General features: G+C 39.2%; 1 protein-coding gene across 2 annotated transcripts in view; it reads left to right on the forward strand.

The window, feature by feature from the left end:
* Window positions 1-4,666: 4,666 nt before the first annotated feature.
* EFNA5 (ephrin A5) overlaps window positions 4,667-22,558 on the forward strand; it is a 215,165-nt gene continuing 197,273 nt past the window's right edge. Inside the window, exons 1-2 of one of the 2 annotated variants that reach the window (XM_039385144.1) lie at window positions 4,667-4,796; window positions 5,324-6,642. In XM_039385144.1, coding sequence (XP_039241078.1) covers window positions 6,518-6,642 — 125 coding nt within the window. In that variant the 5' untranslated portion in view covers window positions 4,667-4,796; window positions 5,324-6,517. Of the gene's footprint in view, window positions 4,797-4,895; window positions 6,643-22,558 lie in introns of those variants that run through there. The other variant, XM_039385143.1, reaches the window with a different exon arrangement.

Here is a 22,558-nt window from a genome sequence, read left to right on the forward strand (position 1 = left end):
TGAAAGCAATAGCTTTCAAAAGTCTTTAAAAATGTCTTTAAATTAATATCTTTAGAAATTGAAGTGGATAGGAAAAAGGAAAGCTATATATTTATCCTAGTGCCATGGATTCTCTTGCTTTGGCTTTACTGATGAGATATTTCAGTTATTCTTATTGAATCAATATTAATTACAAATCAGTGCAATGGGCTTTAAATTTCGTAAAGCCAGAAACTTGAGTAAGTAGAAATAAATGCTTTTATTTGGCCTTTCAAACTGACTGTATTAAAAATATGCCCTCATGAAGGCATAAATATTTAACAAACATGAGCAAAAGTATGTATAAAGACAAACAAACATAAACTTGAATGGCAACACACTATATCTAAGTTATTGCCTAGTTACATGGAGGTGACATTATACTGAACTTCAAAGTGATTTTTCTGTTGTCTCTAGGGGTAGATAAGTACCCTGCTTCCACTTATGTTTTTGAAAATCTCATACCTTGTAATTCTTTCTCTCACAAGCTTTGGGGAAAAAAAGTCATAAAATGGCTATATGAAGCCAGGAAATCTTTTGTTTTCTTCTCAGTTTTCCTCAAAGTCTTAAACTTTGGAAGTCTCTGGACTAATACCCAAATACTTATGTGCTGAAAAGGTCTTGCCTAACTTGTGAGCTAAAGCTCTTTTGAGTGTTCAACCAGACACACAGATTTTGAGCTGACAAACTTGATAAGCAAAGTTCACAACTGCATATAATTTTTATTACAAACAATAGCAAATTCTTAAGAACAAATAGCAAACTGCAATGCAAAAAGGAACATGTATGATTTCTGGACAAAATAACATGTCTGAAAATATCACTGGATGATATGCCTCCAAAAGTTGTCTAGAATTCATTACTGTATTTTTTGTTATGGCATTTTCTTCTTTTATATAAAGATTTCCAAGCTAGTCCTTTGAACATCTAAAATCATGAAGTTATTGATCACAGTAAAGTAAGCATGTAAGTTATCTCTGGTTGGTAGACTGGAAAATGAGGGTTAGGGAAGCAAGGGTGTTGCCAGACAGTTTAATAAAAAGAATATCAAGAATCTTCATTTAATTCCTCTGTGCTAGCAAGCTGAAATTACTCACATACACAAGTAAACATGGGACAGGTTCTTGTGAAGCAATTTCCTTCTGTTCTCTTTCATAAAATTATTTCTTCCTCCTACGGGGAAACTTTAGAAGGCCAGAAAAAGAAAAATCTGCACATGGAGTACACACACACAGTCTCTCACAGGTAAATGTATCTGAGAGGAAAAAATATCATAAAGTTAGAGAAGTCACCTAGAAAGAAAGCTCTTATCTTAGTTGAGAATATTTGCAATCAAATTATGAACACACTTCACTACGAAAAATTCAGTGATTCTTTCTAACAGTATTATTTATGCCTTTGGTATCTACTCCTCTCATATGGAAATTAGTCTAAGATCTTGTTCTGTATTACTCTGACAACTTACAGTATCAGGGATTACTGTAAGAGATGAGAGAATTTTTAATGATGAACCATCCTGTTTAGTTATCAATTTGCAAAACTTGAAGCTGAGGTTGCTTCTAAGTAATTTTTTTGCAACATGTTTATGAAATCAGAGAGTGATTAAAAATATAAGAAAGTGTGATGCTTTCAGGTCTTGAAAAACACATTTCCAGGGAAACCACTGATAAACAAAAGAGCTGCATTTTTGTACAGCCTTTTAACAAAACATCACAGATGATTTAAACACAGATCAACTATAGGATTACATTTGGTTTTCGCCTGGTTACCTTTAATAAAATTCTACTGAAATGTTAACATATGATTTAAAACCACACATTTCCATAAAATTTAGAAAAAAAAAAGTTTTAAAATGCAACTACATTTTTCACTAATTTGCAGTATACATCTATTTGTTCCAAAATAGGAAAATTAATTCTTGATTCTCTGGGTTTTAACAAAAGGAAAAAGCCCATGATATTTGCTTGCTTAACTTCTTTAAAGTCAGTGGAGTTAATGTCAGGAAAAGCTGGATTGGGCCCTACTAGTTAGTTTTACTTCTGAAGCATTGATTAAACTTATGAAAGATAAAAATCATACACACAACCCGCTCAGATTTATAAAAGACAAAAATCATACAACCAGCTATAGGAATAATGTAGAGATATATTTGCTATTTTCTGTTTTATAGGTGCTAAAGTGTCTTTGAATAGCAAAGCAAATTACTTAAATTATATTTTAACAATACTACCTACATTTTAACACCCTAAATCCTTTGTATCTGTTCAAGATACTAAGTAATGCTGAACAATTATACACATGCCATGTGCTTTGTTAAGGGAAATCAGCAAAGAAAGAAAATCTACAGATACACCATTTTTCCCTCAGGAAAAAAAGTCTGAGGCTGTGCTTATTTTAATTATTTTGAGGTACATGATCAATCAGCATAGTGACTGCAGCACAGCATACCAATACACAGGAATTCTGTGCATCATACTGCACAATGTATGTTAAAGGCTCAAGGATCCAGGGGCAGTTATACAGGCTTGTCAGAAGCATTTTCAGACACTTACTGTGCACACACACTAATTCTTATAAACACCATATTCAAAGTAGTTTCATTGATGCTGTATCACTCACTAACAGCCTTTATCTTTCTGCTAAATGAAGGTTAATGCCAGAGGCCATTGGGATACAGAAGCAGTTAACAACTATGATATCAATAATTGTTTAATCATGTAATCACGAAAATGGAGAGTGGGCTAGAAGCTGGCACGTTCCTGGGTACTGGGTATTTGATGGGTTCATATGAATTATGATGTAACAAAAATCTCACTTTCTGTTCACTAAAGCAGTATGTTGCTTTGCTCAAGGAATTAATTTACATCTTGAGTCCTCAGGACTTATGTCTTTGTATTGTTTATAAACTACTAAGATACAGTCACCTACAGCTTGCTTGCTACGTAAAGTATATCTTCATGTTGTTAAGTCTTCCTTGGAGGGTTTTTCTTTTTTAATTATTAATAGGTTGTCTTTTCACAAGTTTGTATGTGTCAAAGAAAAACACAAGTATTGTAGTCCTGCAAGGACATTTTATATACTAAATTACACTCAGACTCTGCTATTAAAAGGTATTTTAAGTTGTATAAACTGACCTCTCACTCTTTCCCTGTGATACTTCTCACAAGGAGAACAAAGGGGGAGGGAATGAACTCTTCTTACAAATGAGGCTGAGAAGATTCTTCATGGGGGAAAAAAAGTGTTATTTATCCTGCTTCCTGTAATGGCAGTGTGTGTTGGAGAAAAAAGACTAAGGAAACACTGGATGTGCCCATGCCTAATAAAAGAACTAAGTCCAAAGATGGGAAAAAAAATCAGAATTGCTGTGATTCTTTTAACAAAAATAAATTGAAAAAAAAGTTTGGTTTATGGTGCCTGGGATATGTACTTGGCTGATGTACTTTGTACCCTGCTACCTGTTCTACAGATGCCAACATACTGAAAGCAAGGCTGAAGGAAGACCACGGGGACACAATTTTTTAAGCTTTTAATACTAAAGCTTTGAAAATCGTTGCTAAAAAAACAAAACAAAACAAACATCCCGCCCTCCAAACCAAAAACATACTCTAAAAATTTAAAAAAAAAAACAAACCCAAGCGGTTTGAGTGTTTGTTTTCAACTCCATCTCTTCAGTCGCTTCCGAGAAGAGCAGAAATTTCGAGCAGGTTGCGTGCTGCAATCGGTGAAGATCAACCCGGAACGGCTTTCCACGCTAAAGAAAAGGATTTTCCATCAGGAACCCAACCAACGAACCAACCAACCCGATGCCACGGCACCGCCAAGCCCCCCGCGGGACGCGCCCGCCCTGCACCGCCGGGCGCCGCCGCTGGGGGGAGTCGGGGCGCTTCCGAACGGCGCCGATCCCAGCGCGGCGATGGAGGGAGCGAGTGCAGGGAGGGGGCCTCCGCATGGGATGGGATTGGACGGGACAGGAGTCCTGCTGGCTGCTGTCACCCCGGTAACACCGGCGGGCAGGAGTGGCGGGAGCGCCCGGGGGAGGCCCCGTCCCGCCCGGCCCCGCCCCGCCCGCGGGAGCAGCTCACCTGCCCGCGAGGATGCGAGGATACATCGGAGCATGCGAGAATGCATTGGCGGTGGAGCGTCCACCATCCGCCTGCTCCCGCCGCCAGCGGTGTCGGGGCTGCGGTGTCTGCACAGCAGCGGAGCCCCTTCCCCTCCACCGGCTCCCGCAGTGCTGCGGTGTGCGGGGGAACGCGGGGAAGGAGTTTCTCTGTTTCGGTGGAATTAGGCGGCACACTGCTTTTCTCTCGCGGCGGGCGGAAACTCGTCCGTGCGCTGCTCCCGCGCATAATCCTGTCGCAGCATCCGGCGTTGAAACAGTTACCTTTAGCAGTAAGGCTGCACAGGAACCACTCCGATGTCTTAGTAATTCAATTAGTCAGGTTTCCAGAAGGTGGGGTTGGGTATTTTTTTGGCATGGAGGAGGAGAAGCCCGGGACGACACCTTCCTTCTCGTGTTGCAAGCCAATCAGGTCGAGGTGTAAAAAAAAAAAAAAGAAAAAAAAAAAGAAAAAAAAAGCAATCTGTAAGCAAACAGCAGGCTGTGCCCTGACTGGCTGCGCCGGCAAATCCCCCCCCTTCCCAAGTAAACTGCATGCAAAAATCCCACATGATCAAGCAGCAGCAGCCGCGCTCCGAGCTGGCTGCCTGCACCTCCTCCTCGCCTTCATCCCTCACGCACACCGGCGCCAGATCCCGCCTCGGACACGCGTGTGCATGTATGTATGTATGTATGTGTGTGTGTGTGTGTGTGTGTGTGCGTGCGTGCGTACCTCGCTATACCGCGTATATATCTCTGCGGCTGCCTGTCGCACACACGCATGCACAGAGACAGCTCAGCGCGCCAGGCTCCTAGCTTTTCCAGGTTGCTGATGTCGGATTTACACGCAGTGAAGGGACCGGTCATTGCAAAAGGGGGCGTGACTGTTTAAAGATTTTTTTCTTCCCATAAAGCAATTTTTTTTCAAAACTGACTTTTGCCCCTCCAATCCTCGTCGCTCTTTACGATCCCTCCCTGCCTGCCGCTGCATTCAAGTTTATTTATTTGCCTGCTGGCGTGGTATATTTTTCCTTGCTGCTCTTGCTGCTGCTTCGGAGGGAAAAGGGGAGCAGCCGTTGGGCAAGATCGAGAAGATCTGGGGTGGTTGTGGTTTTTTTTAAGATCTCCTTATGTAGTCATCTGAGGAGTGGATTCTTTTTCTCTCACCCCCTCCCTGCTCTTTCAAACTGTTTTGTCCTTCCGCAGAAGTTGACGTTCACGGGACTGGACCCTGATTTATCGCAGAGAGGCTCCGAGAGGCTGAAAGAGATTTCCGCACCTCGCCGTATCGCTCCTTTCGTTCCCCGAGCAGGAGAGGCCAGCCAAGACCAGCATCATCAGAGGAGTTTGCAGGCTTGATTTTCCACTTTTCCGAGGTTTTGCTTTTCTCCACGCCCTCTCATAAAACAGTTTTTTTTACTTCCATCTCCTTGGTTTCCACGCCGCAATATTTCTTGGATTGGCCATTTTTTTTTTCTGACCCCCGTTTTTTTTTTTCTTGCCTTTTTTTTTTTTTTTTTCCCGCCTTTGCTGTTGCTTAGTCCTTGGTGCATCCACCGCCCAGGAACAGGAAGGACAAGAAAACCACTCCACAAAGTCTCCTTCAAGACACTGTGCTGCAGAACAGGCTCCTCAACTCCATCAGCGCAGCGAGCAAACTCCTCAGGGGTTTTGCTTCACCCCCCCCTTTTCTCTCCTTCACCTCCCTGTTTTTTTTTCCCTGTTTTTGTTTGTTTCTCATTTGCGGGGAGCGGAGGGCCAGGAAGGAAGACACAAACTTTGTACTTTGAGATCTGCGGGTACTTCTCGTCCCGCTCCCAACCGGCCGCCTTTAATACGTTGCCAGGACCCCCCGTGGGCTTCCAGGGGGAAAGATCTCCTTCCCCTCCTCCTCCTGCCCGCTCTTCTCCGCCGTTCTTCAGCTCGCTCGCTCCATCCATCCCCGCGAAGCCCGAGCCGAGGGTCGGGGCCGCTCGCAGTGGCGGAGGAGCGGCCGCCCCGCGACTGTCCGCCGTGCCGGCGGGCCGGTGTATGTCGTGCCGTGGGCTCCGTGCGGGACTCCCGGTGAATGAGCACCGCCCGCCGCCTGCCGCCGACACCCGCCTCGGCCCCCGCCACCCCGTGCCGGGGTAAGGCTCCCTGAGGGGCCGCGGATCGTCCTCGCCCGCCGGCTGCGCGACTGCGGCGCCAGACGCCCTCAGCTCGCTGCTGCGGTGCGGCTCGCCGCCGAACCCACCGCCTGCGCGCCTTGTTTTTATTTATTTATCCCGACCCAGTCCTGCCTGCGCCCCCGTCTCCTTCTTTTCTTTTTTATTCTTTTTTTTTTTTCTCCTTTCTTCCCCCCTTTCTTATTTTTCCCCCCCCCGCATTTCGCCTCGTTGCGCTGCCGGCCGGGCGGAGATGCCGCACGTGGAGATGCTGCTGCTGGCGGCCGCGGCGCTGTGGGTGTGCGTGCGCGGGCAGGAACCCGGCGCCAAGGCGGTGGCCGACCGCTACGCTGTCTACTGGAACAGCTCCAATCCCAGGTACGCAGGGCGGCCGCGGGCGCGCACCGGGGCGGGGGGGAGGGGGGCTCTGTCGGCGGGCGGGCGCCGGAGACTCTTGCCCAGAAACCGCAGGAACTAACCCCGGCTGGAGAATGGCGTGGAAAACTTTATTTTAATGGAGGTTTAGGGCTGCAGGGTAGCGGCGATGGGAAGTGTGGCGGGGGTGGTTTTCTCTTATTGCCCCCCTTTCCTTCCTCCGAGGCCGCACCAGACTTCCCCGGGGTCGGTCGCCGCCGGCCCGCGGGAGTCGGGCGCATGCTCCCGCAACGTGGTGTAGGTGCTCCTCTCTGCGGGGCAGCTTCGTGCGTGTTGCCGAGCCCGCTCCGGGGGCTTGGATGGGATGAGGGGACGCAGGTAGCGGCCCCCCGAAGCTGCCCCGGCGGGCTACGGTAGCGGGGATGCGGCCCCGGGCAGGGCGGCGGTGCTCTGCCTCCACGGTCCCCAGTTCCGCAGCACCCCGAGCGGGAGGGTTTTCAGGAGCGGCTTTGCCCGGCCCTGCCCTGCCCTGCCCTGCCCTCCCGGCGGGGGGCTCTCCCTGGCAGGCTGAAGGTGAGGAAGCGAGGTAGGTTTGCCCTGCCGGGCCAGGGATCTGTGTCCAGAGCATCTTCGCTGTCCCTGCCGTCGGGGCCGAGCGGTGCTGGCATAGTCGCCCCGCTCCCTTCGCGCCGAGGGTTTCTGGCACCAGGCTTTGCGTGTGCCGTTCAGCACTGGAAAGAGAAGTTTCATTTATAATTTTTTTCTGGAGTTTTCCCTCATGTTTAGCATCAGCAAATTTCAGTTGCAGCCCTGCTCCAAATGGTGTTCATGTGTTTAGGTATAAAGTCAGCTGGGTATTAAATTCTTTTGCCTTGTTAAAGTGCCTGTGAGCAGACTTACTTTTTTGTTTGTGAGTTTATTGGTTTTTTGTTTTGTTTTGTTTGGTTTTTTTTTTGGTGTGGGTTTTTGTTTGTTTGTTTGTTTGTTTGTTTGTTTTGGTTTTTTTGGTAAACCTGTCAAGCTAGTATAAGTAAATTTGTGGACGTTTTATCTTAGGTTATGTCTTTTTTATGCTTCTGCTACCGCAGTTTGGCTTGAGATTAGCACATTGATTTTTGTCACAGGTCATGTTTTTTAATAGATCAGTGTCGCCTGCAGAAAACTTCCCTACTCGGTATTCCAGAGCAGGTTCAAAATAGGTGATGCAGAAGTCAACAGGCAGAATTTTCAAGTGCCCAGAGTTAGCTGGTTTGTCCAGCACTGTGTTCCTGGTCACACCACCTCAGTGAAAACTGGTCGGCACAAAAAGCTTGAAACAGAGGATTTATCCACAGAAACAATCATGCCTAGAAATGATGAGCATGTATAAGTTTAAATGCCTGTCCCTACATTTTCCTCTTTTTTACGTGTGTTACTTGAAAAAAATTGCTCAGAGTAAATAAGATGAAAAGTTGCACATCACATCACACATCAAAGAACATATGCCCCAAAAAACTGTTTGTCTCTCAAAATCAGAGGTTTTTTTCTGTTGTTAGGCAAAATGAAATGTAACTGCTGGTAAAAAAATAAAGTAATTTCTCAAATCCCACTGGGTAAATGAGGATCGTTGAGAGAAGTAGGTTTGACTGAATGCACACATTACTGGTATAACAGCTAAAATACTTCAAAAATAGTCTTACATTCAAGATTTTTCACTTCTTTTTGTCTTATGTTTGATGAGCTTGTACAATGACTGTACATAGGTGAAGAGAGTTAAAGATACAAGCAACGCTTACCTAGTCACTGAGTATTACTCAGTGAGTTGGATTTGTAAGGCTTCTAGTAAGTTTATCTTATTTTATTACTGGTAATGGAATCTCTTATTAATCGAACATTAAACATCAACAGACTGCAAAGGAAACTTAGTTTTGTTATTCTTCCAAACACTAGAGGAAGAGTTAATTTTAAGATGTTTCTAAACCTTCCATTTTAAAAACAAACATTTCTTCTCTTAAAATACTCACTGCTCTTTCACAATGGATATATCTATTTGGACATGTCATGTTTATTCGTGAATTAAAAATATGAGAAAGAGCAGGGTGCAGTTGTTTTATACAGCTTTCCAGTTTTTATGGGCTTTTCAAGTAAGATGATCATTACAGAAAAACAGGCAAACACCTGTAGGGGGAAGAGACCCAAAGAAAAGAAAGCACTTCTCTTTTGAATTCGTTTAGTTAGAATCTAAGCTGAAGGCAGAATTGTCTTTGGTTATGAAAATTTTTAGAGCAATTAACAATGTTGCAGGAATAACTTTATAGTGATTTATCTGCATCCAGAGGCAGACTCAAGAGATGTACTCATGCAGAAGTAAGTAGGGATGCTTACTTGGTGATAACTATTTGAAATTAGAAGACAAAATATACTGTTGTTCTTTAAACAGAGATACCACCATTGTGATTTAGCTTAATTCTTTTTGTATTTATTCAGAATTAATAAACTGCTGTAGAACTAATTAATTACCTTTAAAAAATGAAACATTGATTATCTTGCTAGTGATTAAAGGCATTCTAAAGTAATATTTCACCTAAACTTTGAAGAATTTAATAATAATTGTTCTTCCAATTTGATGATGTTTCATTTTTTAGTATGAAAGTCCAGCAGCTTGCTGAAATACGTAAAGATTTCATCCTTATTGAAAAACACATTAGTAAATTGTTGAGTGGCCCAATTGATAAGTGCTCCTGCTGTGAACAATATTTGGTAAATAAAATACCTGAGGAGTCTATTAGCAAAATTGATATTACATTGCTTGGTTAGTTGCCGAAGTTCTGCTAGAACAATTAGAAAATGTTGTTTGATCACTATTGTTAGCATGTATGTGTAACAAAATTGTGTATTCTTATAGAGTCTAAGTCCCTTATTAGAAATGATTAAAGTATTCCTGTTCTCTACTCTTCTTATGTGTTTAATTATCAGCATACATGAAATACCATAAATGCTGTAGTCCAGTTCCCAGTAAGAATATGTTCAGATATTAGGATTCTGAAGTATAAATAAAATAACTTCTTTTAATAATTTTTTTAATTGGAAATTAATCCTTAAATAAGCTCAAAAATATGTTTTATTTGTTTATTTGTGTAGTCTTAGAATTAAATGTACACCAATTCTAATTGTCACCTTCAAGTGCATTAGTCTTCAGCACTGTTTGCATATATGTTCTTATGCGGGACACCAAACTGTTGTCATCAGAGAATATTATTCTGAATACAACCTTCTGTTTCGGAATATTAATTTAATCCTGAGTACTAGTGTCCTTGTAATTAGAATTCAGACTGAATGTCACGTACCTGGGCCATATTTTGAAGCGGTCTGCTTGCGTGTGTGGTGCTTGCTATTGTTTTTAATCTTGTCAGAGTTCAAGTTGAACAACTTGTTGTAATTAGTGATACATTTTTCTGCTTGCAGGAGTGTGCTTTAAGATTGTGGTTTGTATTTAGGTATTTCCCTGTAAGTTGTTTCAGTGTCAGGTTATGTAGCATCGTAAATTGTTACTTGTTTCAGGATGGTTAAAAGTACCAGCATTTCAAGTCTAGTTTCTGGTTATATAGAGAGGTCAAAGCTTGTAGTCTCACAGAAGCAAATATTTTTTTACTAGGAGTATTAGTGGATTTGGCTGTGTCTTATACAAGACAATGGTGTATAAAATCTGTAAGAGAATTATTATAAAAACTTCAGCTGGTGATTTCCCATAATTAAGCTGGTTACCTCAATTTTATCAATATTGCTGGAGGGTTTTTTTTAGGATAGAAACTTGGGAGCAGCAAAGAGAAAATTCCATGCATAGATTAGAATTTCACAACCTGGATGTCTAAACTTGGGTGAATTTTGTAGGTGAGTATTTAGGCACTGTTTCAGAAAAGGATCTAACTTCTATGAAGTTAGGTACAGACACACAGTGTATGACTGGATGTGTACCTTAGTGCCTACCTGGACCAGCCAAAGGCACAGACTTAGTTTTGAGAAGCTCTGACTGTGGCACTTCTGGAGCACGCTTACTGGCTGGCTGGATTTCTGAGTATCCTACCATCCATTTTTATGTGTTCACAGATTTCACCATGTTGTATTGGCTGTATATGCCAAGGTTGTGTGGCTGGTTTTTTTTTTGTTGTTGTTGTTGTTTTTTTTTTTTTGTTTGTTTTTGTTGTTGTTGTTGTTTGTTCAGTTTGGTTTGGTTTTGCTTGTTTGTTTTCCATATAGATACAGTTCTGCCTGTGTACAGGGTTTTGGGAAGTCATGACGAAATGGTTGGAATAGGAAGAAAGTAGTTACGCATGTTAAGAACAACTAAGAAGCTGGGAATGAATAGGGGCAAAATCAAGGCATTTGCTTTGGTGTTGGTATTCTGTGTAAGTTTCTTACGTCAAGGGAATCATAGGAGCTTAAGTATTTGGGATATATACACACATGGCATGCATGCTTATGTGTATATATATGTATTGTATATATATGTATATTAAAAAACAGTTTTGAAACAGCATAGCTTGTATTTTGAGAGCATTTTATCCAGCAGCTTTCTCCAAGAGCTAAAGAAATTTCTGATTCCCCGTAATTAAAAGATCAGTAGTAGAGCCTTTAATTCTTTACACCTACTTTCTCTGCTTTTAGTAGTTTCATTAACACCTTGCATCTCCAAAAGAACATTGGTGTTTATTTTAAAAGTGGGGGTTTGAAACAGTTTCAACCTTCTATGGAAAAACTGCACAAAGAACAATAGTTTCACTGGCTTCCACCTTTGTATGAAAGGCACCTTGTTAAGTGGTACATGGTCTTCGTGAAATGGTTCTTCCTAAATCTTTTCCAAGTGCACATAGTCAGGACACTTTACTGCATTCTTTTTGCTAGCCCCTCTATCCTTTTCAAGAGGGACAGAAAAAGATGAGCCTTCCTTTCTCTCCCCTATTGTTATGATCCCAGCAATCTACCAGTTTCAAGCTGGGCTGAGAAAGTGAGTGAATGCAATTAGTCCTTCAGGAACCGTGGTCATGGCATTCATATGGAGAGGCATACATCTGAGAATATGTATGCATTTCAATGTAGGTATGTGCATACTTATGTATAAATACACATATATACATATGTATGTGTGCACTGAAGTGTGTCATTAGGTGGTGATGTGGTGTATATAATAATGTTGTGTGAGAAAAAAATCTGAAAATGAATTTTTTTAATTGGTAAACTCTCAAATGTTTAGAAAGTGGATGGAATTTCAACCAAATTTCCAGGTCTCATCATATCTTGTTTTAGATTTCAAAGTAATAATAAAAAAATTATTTGCAGAATCTGTGTTTTAGTTCTTGGCCATCTTCCCAGAGTGCTGTTTCTTCACACACTAGTAGTTCCCAGGTCAGTAGGTGGGCAGGTAGATAAGCAAGCACTCAGGCACACAAATGTAAAATGAAACAGAGAAGATTATAGGAATGTGCTTAGAGAACTCTCTGGTCTTATTTGAGTACTTTGTAACTGCTTCTTCCTAACCCAGTCTGTTGCTGGGCAGAGGACTGCTGCATTGCTGAAATACTAGATTTCAAGAAAGTGCATAAAGAAGGCTGGTCATTGAGAACAGCTTAGAGATGCAACCTTTACTGGAGAAACCATGAGTAGACACTAGTTTGTCCATGCCTATGAGATGTGCCTCTGTTGCTTTGGCTCACTGTTTTTAATTTATTTTTTTTTTTATTTTTTTTTTAATGCAATTAGAAGTATTTTGGAACTGCGATTTTCTTCCAGTAATCACTCTTTGCTCTGCTACCCAGTTCTGAGCATTGTTCTTAAAAAAATGTCTTTAGTTTCATGATTAATCTCATCTTCTAGTGTTTCTGAATGGTGTAGTTGAGAATAAAGACTCCTGTTTCATTTAAGTTTTTGTTGCGTTTGTGCTTAAAATATAATCATTCTGCAGCACATGAATATAATTAGATGAAAACGCTTGGTTTAAAATAAACAGACATGTTATTGAAATTGCTTTCTGGTGGTATTACAGTTATTATGAGTAAGCCATACTGTAAGGTACTTCAGCATAGCTGAATGGCAGAATAGGATCATTCACGCATTAGAAGTCTTCCTTGCAGTTTTGCACTCTCCCTATTCATTGTAGTCTCTACAAGCTACATTATGGTTGAGCTCATTTAAAATGGTGGGTATTATTTTATAGTGTGCAAATATGTATATGTGTCTGAAATCCTCTTTTTTAGGAAACTGAACCTAGAATGTTACATTGCAAAAGCACAAATTCCCATTCCTATGCATTTTAGAAAATAATTTGTGTTAAAATGAAGTATTTGAAAATATATAAAAAACCCCCTCACTGTTCTGCAAGGATTTCTCCCCCATAGAATGCCAGAATTTCCAGTAAAAGAAATATATCCCCCAATTCTGGGGAAACATCCTTCATATTTTACTGTTGACAGGTTGATGAAAATGCGTTGTTAGACCCTAGTTTTATGAAAAAAATGAGTTTGTTTATTTTTGACTGCTGTAAAACGCAGAGAAATAGTTTGATGCCCATGTTGTGTGAGCTGCTAGTAGTTTCATGGCCATTTTTCTGTTTAAATGCATGACCAGTAAAAATGCTGTCAAAAGAAAAATTAGCTAACGAGAAGATACACAAGAGTCCTGTTAATTAGCAAGTCTTCTTGAATTGCTAATACCAATTTAGAGGAAATTCTTCATGTTTGACAATTTTTAATGGAAAGCCTTGAAGATTACAATTCTTATTGTCACTTGCATTATAATCTGGTGGAAGAATTTACCTATCCACGCTGACTTATGGCATGAAAAAAAAAGGACCTTAGATTCACAAAACCTGTAAGTACAGTATTAGTTATTTTTCATATTGTTAATTTTGTTTTCTGCCATTAGATCATCACATTAATCTGATCAGGAACTGTTCAACCACAGAATCCACAATAAAAGAATCTTACTTCTTGTTTATCACTGAGTAATTTTATTTTTGCTTGTTTGTTTTCATCAGACTCTTGAAGAACCATCTTATTCGATAGGCACCGTTTTTGGTTTCTGATTACAGTAATGAAATGGTGCTAGAGTGCAGAGAAGAAATTATTTTTTTGAGAAACATCTGGTGAGGCAGAAAAACTGGGGTAGGAGATACGTCCACTTACTTCGACACTGGTCACCCTCTGCTAAAATATATTTGTTTCATTCTGAGAGATAAAATTTGGCCTCATGACTTTTTAAAAAGGATGCATATTTTGACAGGATATGTTTTGTGCCATAATTAATGTTTTCTGTACATCATTGACCTTCTTTATTCATTGAAATAATGTAATATTTCCTCTCTGAAATGGTGTAATTTTTCTGGCTTGGGGGTGGGTGTTGGGTGCTGGGCCGTGGTGGGCACATCCACATTGTGTGAGTTGTTCATCAGTAGTGGTTGAGTGCTGCGGCTGTTCCCGGGTGGGTAGCAATGAAGCACTACCTTTTTTGCTTCTGTGGACTCCAAAGTAGTATTTTTCATATTCATATTACAACTCAGAAGAATTTCCTTCTCTCTGCAGACCTTAAAATCACATTATCTTATCACACGGGGACTTGCTAAGAAATATATAAATATTTTTATTTTAATACTGGTACCATACATAGGGTTTTTTGGTTTAATTTTTACTGTGCATTTGTTAAAATTTTCTAAATAAATCTGAGTATCTTTTCTCAGTCTGTGCATTTGAAACAGGAGCCAAATACATTCTAAACCTTTTCATCAAAACTAAACAAAAAAATCCCCAAATCTCTTAATGTGTAACATTTTGTAGTTTTTGTAGTGCTGTATAAATAAAATACAGATTCTTTTGTTTTTTATGAGGAGACATAACAAAAAGTAAGTATTTTACTGGTAATTTTGATGATGATCTCTGTAGTACAGTTGTCAGTCTTCAATGCTAATTCATGAGCATTAGGTAAGGACTTCTAGCAGCTTTAGTGATGTTGAGTACCCTGCAATTGTTAAAAGTTGTTGCCAGGAAATTTACCAATTAATGTTGTTAATGAGCAGGAAAAACAGCTGCATTGGGTTGGGTTTTTTGTTGTTGGTTGTGTTTGGGTTTTTTTTCCACTTTAATAGATGTCTAATCAGATTTTTAAAAAAATAGTTATGTATTCATACAGGCAGGGCATTTGGTGAGCAGAAGTTAACAAAGTAGGAGCTATCAATCCTGCTCTCTTTCCTATTGTTTCCAGAAAAGAAGGAAATAAAGAGAGACTCTGGAATTTGAAAGTATTGACCTTCTGACATGCACACACAGCATGGTCATTGCACTGGCACACAAAGTGCCTTAAGCCACCATAATGGCAAACTGCATTTTTGAAGTTACTGATATGAGAGCCAGCTGGATGGGGGATGAACAGCCAACAGTGATTCTGCAGCTATTTGTAAGTTACCACTTTAGAGCCAGACAGCTTCACTTTTATATTCCCAAACTTACCACTTCGGAATAATGTTGCTTTGTTCGGCCTAGCCAGGGATTTGTGACTGCTACATAGACTTAGAACCGTTTGGTCCAGGATTGTGTGGTCATTCTTCATAGAGATCTGCTTCACAGAGCAATTTCATTCATCTGGTTGTGGGGGAGGGATGAGAAACAGTGAAGGAACATTCAGATATAGCATTCTTCAAGGAAATTGCACATCCACATTAGCTGGTCGCTTTTTAAAGATAGAGGCAGAGATTTGGGTCAAGTAGTTAAAAGCCAATTCAGACCAATGTCTTAAGACTACGTGGGATCTCCTGGATAGGCTCTCCATATACAGTCTGAAAGAGACCTAGTATTTTATGTTCTGCAAGGGCTCTTACCCCCTGCCCATTTATTTGTTTGTTTGTTTGTTTGTGAACAGTTATCACTCCAGTACACTTTTACATCTTTTTGCGGTTCTCTTGGGCTCAATTTATTAAAAATTAGTGATCCATCACTAAGTGGGGTACAGTACAAATACGGGTGCTTCCAAAAGGGAGTTTTTGTGCCAAACCAAAAGAAATAATAGGGATACAAAAGCTGCCAAAAAGCGTGTCTCCCAATTGCTAATTAATCAGGCGAAAAAGCACCTCAGCAACTACAGTTGAATGTGGAACAGTTTATTGTAAATACTGAATAAAGATATGTTAAGAGGGCATAGTATCTCTTTGTAATTATGTGTAATTTAAAAATAAAGTCCACTACGTACTGGAGTCAGTAGGGTTTTTTTTTATGTTGATGGCATTGTGAGTGGGGAGACCTCTTTCAAAGAACCTCATGGTACTAACAAAAAAAGTTACCATTTTGTTGATTTTTTTCTCTCTGTTTCTGTGTGTTTGTGGTAATTATTAGTAATATTTCTAGACAATGACTAAAGCTTCAGGAAAGATATTTTTAAAAACTCATATCTTCAGTAATCTGGATTACATGGTATGATAGAAAAAGAACCATTGCTGTGAATATCTGGTGTCCAAAGCTGCCAATCACTTTTGGCACAGCTCCCATCATGGTCGCTGTGCCCATAATTAAATGCCTGTCATTAGTGTATTTTTCCATAACATTTACAATGGGAAAGGCAAGGGGTCCTTGCAGAGCTGTGGCTGTCAGGGGAACAATAAAAACTAATTACACACTCTGCTGTCACCATTGTCAGCTCTGCTTTTAGGGGGAAAGAACATGGGAAGTGTGTGCCTAATAATTATATATATATATATATATATATATATATATATATAAAATTATATATATACAATACCCAATTGGGGAAACTCAGTCATAGTGAAGTGACATTTACTTGGAAGTTTATTATTCCTGTATTCAAAAGACGTTAATTCTAGGGTTAGATTTGTCCCTTCACTTATGCCCACGTTGCATACACTTTTCCCTTTGCTTTTCAGCCACTTTTGCCTTTCTCATTTTGTGTTGCACACTCTCTGGTGAACTGAGCTTTCCAATGAAATTGCTGCGATCAAAGCCAGTATTTGCCTGCATTTATTAAATGGGTGGAAATCATCTTATCCTTTGTATACTTTTGCTTGTGCCCTGCATAGTAAACTGGAGTTAAAAAAAGAAAAAAAAGCTGAATGAAAGCAGCTAATTTGCATGTTCACATTTGGGTTTTTTTCTGGTTTTAGCACATGGTGTGTGGGTCATCTTAAGTGAAATCAGGCTAAGATTTTGGTGTACTGCAGAAGCAACTTGAGTGGAATGTGTGCCAGTTCCATTTATCCATGCACAAATATTTCCAAATGTAAGCATAAGTGCATAATTGCAGTGTGAATTATCTTAAATGCTGTTCGTAAAGAAACCGAAAGAGTGAAGTTGTGCCTTCCCAATAATATTTACTAATTATTTATTTGCAGCCTGTATAATGAGCAATTTACTTAAGCGTTTTTAGGGCACTGATTTAAAAAGAGTAGATCCTCAGAAGCAGAATTTTGAATATATTTAGGTATATAGATTTGCAGACAGCAGCCATATGGGTTTTTTGAGACTGCTTGGTGCCTTAGATTTTATTTCAGCTTTTTTGCACATGGAGGTTTTTAAATACTATACAAAAAATGGTCCCTTTAAGTTGATTAAGGAAAGTTGTTTAAATACATATCATAGCTTTTAAAATTAGAAGTTAGTAGGAACTGACGGGCAGTCATGAGGAGTGGAATCCTATCTATTTGTTGGCACTGTATGCCTCGACAGACACTGCAACATGTATTTCTTTTTCGTTTAATACCCCATTTATTGATGGTTTTTTATTGCCATTTTTTTGGCAGTGTTCAGATACAACTTTATTGGAGCAAAATGATTCTCCCACTGCTTTGGATGGGAGTTGATTTAGGTCCTGTATTGATGGTTTTATGGTGTAGTTCCTGAGTATGAGTTTCAGTAGTTTGGTTTGTCAGTTTCTGTGAGGCCACCCAATTGAATCCAGTGAGGGGACCCAGCAGCGTGGGTTTGCTGTGGACCCAGTGGGTCTTTTTCTGGTCGAGTCCATTCTAGACTAAAATTTTTTTTAACAGTTTGTGCACATTGGGATCTCTACCTTTGAGCGGCTGAAAAGGGTAAAAGCAAACCTGGTTGAATGAGTAGTTGTTTTGCTGTCAGCGATTTCAAAATTGAGAACAGGCTTATCATATGTCATTAGCAGACAGGCATTAGTGAAACTCTTAAGATGTTGAATGCCCTATATAGTGGAGTATGGTTCAGTGTGTGCCAAAAAAAATTAATAATTTAGGATCATGAAGGTAAAATTAATCAGCTATAGTAATATGCCACTGGGATACAGATTATGGATTTTCCAAAGCACTACATGCAGTATACTGCTCTCTTCTAGACAAGATATTACTGAAAGACCAGGTGGATCTTGTAAATGCCTAAGTAGGATGCTACTTCTCCTTACAAATGTAAACTCTTCAACATATTAACCATGTAATTTATTATCTGTTAACCAATATGGTGAGCAGTGATTCCTGTCATGTTATATGTCACTGTATTTTGAGGCTGCTGAGAAAGCAATTTTTCTTGAGGCAGTTTCATTTAATGGAGTATCACATATTACATTTTTTCATGATTTTCAGCAGATTTGCTGATGTCTAGTGGCTATGAGATAAAACGTGATGAAGGGAAGACACATCTGTAAGGAAATGTGACCCTTGTTTAATTTGAGAAGATACACGTTGATGAAATAAGCTTATTTTTTGTAAAATGGAGTCTTGCAAAACAATCCAGTTCTAATTCTTAAACTGTGTCCACCGTGCATACAGTTGAAATTTGGTCATGCTTGGTAGTGTTTGTATTGGCAGATCCAGTTGTAAGACACTGGGCCCAGTTTAATGTTACTTCCATGTGTTTGTAGTGAGTTGCTTGCAAGGTTCCCAGAAATCTTTGAAAATTTTCTGTGTTGATTTGTAAAATATATTTAAAAAATGTACTGTGAATGTTTTATAGCTTTTTGTGTTAGTTCACAAATGTTGTAAAGGAATGCATACACAATTTTATTGAGGAATTTACATCTTAAAAAGTCCTCAGACAAAGTACCTCTAGAAAAAAGTACTAAGAAGACTTCCTGCAGAGCATGATATTTTTTAACACGCATAATAGCATAATCCTCACTTAAAAACATGAAATATAAATCAGTCTCTAAAAATCTGTATTGGAGATAGGAACTTCATTAGCGGAAGGGTTAAGGGTTTTGAGAGTATAAAGAGATTCTTCACTGAAATAAAAAGAATGTTGTTATTTGGAGGTTCTTTAATCAAGGTGGTATGAAATTTCTCATTAAGGTTAAGATTCACATTATCATAACAAGTGACAGTGTGGGTGAAGAAGGAAAATAAATTAGAATGGTAGATCATACTTGCTTCTCATTATATCATGGCTATTCACTGCATTCAAATTCCAAGCAAACCCTTTCTCTATATCTCAGTTATATAGAACTTACTTGCAAAGAAGACTTTATAGGGAGAATCTCCATATTCACTGTTTCTACTCTGAAGCATGACAGTTAGCTTTAAAAAAAAAAAAAAAGTTTTTTTAGTGATTTAGAGCATCACTTTATTATTACTTTTTCAGACCCTGTGTCTGACTGAAGTACATTTTATAGCTTACTGTAAAAAGAAATCTCCATTTTCCATTTTTCATACTAGCTGTCTTGATTTAGTGCTGATATAATGGCCTTCTTCAGAACAAAGCATTTGGAAGACTTTCCTAAGCACTTAATTTTAGATGTGGAGTTTGGAGCTAATCTATTATTACTGATGAAAGCAATTTTGCCTTTGTAATTTCTGTGAGGAAATCAGATCACTGAGGCGCCCAGTTAGGATTTCTGTACTCATTTTTTTAATGTATGACAGAGGAATGATTGCTTCCTCTTTGTGTTTGTATGCCTGTTTACTTCATAAAGCTAGTACAGTGGAGGCACCCAAGACTTAATTTTTAGATACTTAATTAGTATCAGGTAGGTTTAGTGCAGTCTTCTTGAATTAGCTGTTTTCTTTCAGATTCAGTCCTACGCTTAAAACAAAATGTGGCGTGCTTTCCACGCTGTAATGACAATGCCAGAGACAAAATGAGTCTTGGTAGTGTCTTAGTCTCAAAAGGATGGTGATGTACTCAGGTGAAAAGGTTCTGTGGTTTTCAGTTAAATGAGCTAGAGATTAGTACTGTTATTTTTGATTGCTGTTAGGGATAAATTTATTAGTGGTTTTGGTCTGGGAAACATCTCTGCCTTTGAGAAGGAAAAGATATACTAATTTCTTTTTTAAAGATAAATTCATAGGTTTTAGAAAGAACCTTCCGTGCACTCCCAACTTTTTGTGGTCCTCATCACTGCAGTAATGCTTTTATTTAAATAATGTCTCAGAAGAAAGAATACTGTTTACACATATTCAGCTTGTCAGTTGAGAAATTATCTGATTAATACAGCATATCCTGATTTATGAAAATATGGATTACTAATTATCTTTTTCTACAGTATTCCCTTAATAAGTGATTGGGAATGGTATGTAAGTAGTATTCTGCCATATTTATCTAATGTACACAGGGTAAAAGAAATAGCATGGTAACACACTCTGATCAGATGCTCTGCTGTATTCGAATGACATTCCCATTGAGTTTACTGAATCATTGCGTATGTTCTTTTATTTTTCAAGTTGCAGTAATGGAAGAGAATGAACTAAGTATCAACTGTTCAGTTGACAATGCTTCACTGTGCCTCATTCTCTTTTATTCCTCTCCAAATTTCAAAAACATTACTAGTAATACTAAGCTGTTTTAAAAAAGAGGCCATTATTAAATCCCTCTAAAAATATTTACCTTGTGTTTTCATTTACCACTTCTGCATAGCCCATTCTTTGTTTTGGGTGTAGTTTACCAAATATTTACTCCTCTTCAAAACTAGTATTTCGAGCGTGGGTACATATTTATTATGTAAAACTCATTTATCCATATATTGATTAAATTCTCACCCTGCATATAAGGTTAGGAGAATGTAATATGAAAGAATGATAAGAGAAGTTTGTTACAAACTGAACTTGGTATAAAGGTGTCTGTACTTATTTCTTGAGGACTGGGAAGCCTCATAACTTTTTATTTTGAACTCTGTTTTGTAAAAGCATATTTCTTAGTTACTCAGGAGTCTTACCTCTGTTTTAGTCCTTTAATTGTAGTGGATTTTTTATACTTCTGATACTTACAAGCTTTCCTGCATTCCCTTAAAGTGAGAGGAGTGGAATTGGAAATCCCATCTGATGCTAACAAATTTTAAAAATCAAACAAGTGCCATGGCAATAATGCAACATTCTCCAGTAAAGCAACTTGAACAATCAAAACTTCATGCATCTGAAAGTTGAACATGCGAGGTGGAAAGATGCATCTGTTCTGCATCTGTTTTACTACAGGGCTGATATAAAATCTATTTTTCAAAAGATCTTGACACATCCGAAGGTAAGGCTGTAATTTTTCCTGTTTTGACAGTGGCTTGACTCAGAACTTTCAGTGGAGTCTAAGATAAGAAAGCATGTTGAGACAGGACCCCAGCCACTCTAAACAAAAAATCATACCGCTGCTTTCCAGTTTGAACAGGTAAATTATGATTGTCAGTCCAGTTGTATTTCCCTGTCAGAAATGTGATTTTTGGGAGGTTTGTTTTTTTTTGTAATGTAGATTGTTACAGGGAGTGAGAGAAGAAGCTAAAGAAGGGGAGGGGATGGGGGATGTTCTCTAAATTGCAGCCTCAGTTTTCTGCCAGGACACTTCTTTTGATTTTGTTGATTTGCTGCAATTCTCCAAGCTTCTAGAAACAGATGAATACTTCTACAGAGCGTGATTGCAATGCAAAAAGGAAAATAATCCTGAAATTTTAATGAAAAAAAAAATTAAAAACATTTAATTGAATTGTCATTATGTGTGAAGCCATCCATTTTTTTGGACAAATAATTACATCTTGCATATGACTTAGGTCCTTAATGTGAAAAAAAGACGGTTCTTAACTCTTTTTTCTGTCTTTATTCACTTGATAAGCTGAAAGTGTGTTTTTTCACTAACGGTTTTTAAACATCAAAATTTTGTATCTGTGCAAAAGCATTCATTGATGTAATGTATGGTCATGCTATAATTTGTGGTCATGCTGTGACCTAGGTGTTGCAAAGAACTTTAGATAGCTGAAGAGGTGGGTTTCTTTGCATTCTTCAGTTATTTGTGTCACTTTAAATGGATTTGCATGTAGTGGCGTCTAATGTGTGATTTTCAGACTTTGCTGATCAACTTTAGGGGAAAAATTACTTTCCTAACTATAAGTGGCTTATTTCTTTTCAAACATAAGTTGTGGTATTGTAGAATGTCTTCTTTATCTTTCCTGTCCCCCTTCCTTTTTCCTTTATTTCTTTTTGTTCTGTGACTATGAATATTTCCAGTAAAAAATATTTTTCTTTGTAATCTGTTTATCCCTTTATTTTATTTTGTTAGGATAAAATCAGGTGAGGTCCAGGGGTTCCTGACTAATGTGTTCTGCCTGGAAGGAGCCATGAAACAGTGGCTTCAGACTGCAGTAAATATTGACTGGGGCTCTGAGCTGAGCCTTGCTCAAAGCTCACTCTAAAGACTTGAAAGGCACCTATTGTTCCTTCTTAGTCAGTACTGCATAGCCAAGGCTAAAGTATGCAAGTGTTAGGAGAAGAAGAAAGGCAATGGGGGAAATTAAACAGTGAACACAGCTGAAGGCATAACTGCTCTAGCAGAAAAGGGCCAAAGCCCCGTTGAGGGCTGCATAAAGCTTTGCAGAGGTAGAGCATCCAAAATCATCCACCTTCTTTCTGTGTGAGATGCTCAGTGAACATAGCCTTAATTTCACCGAGGTAGGATTGGAGAAGAGGCACAAAATTCTGCTTTAAGGGATGGCTCCTGCCAAAGGTTCTTCAATCCTT

Source organism: Pipra filicauda, unplaced genomic scaffold (assembly GCF_003945595.2).
Source record: "Pipra filicauda isolate LSUMZ 115617 unplaced genomic scaffold, ASM394559v2 scaffold399_size640512_pilon, whole genome shotgun sequence".
Lineage (NCBI taxonomy): Eukaryota > Metazoa > Chordata > Aves > Passeriformes > Pipridae > Pipra > Pipra filicauda.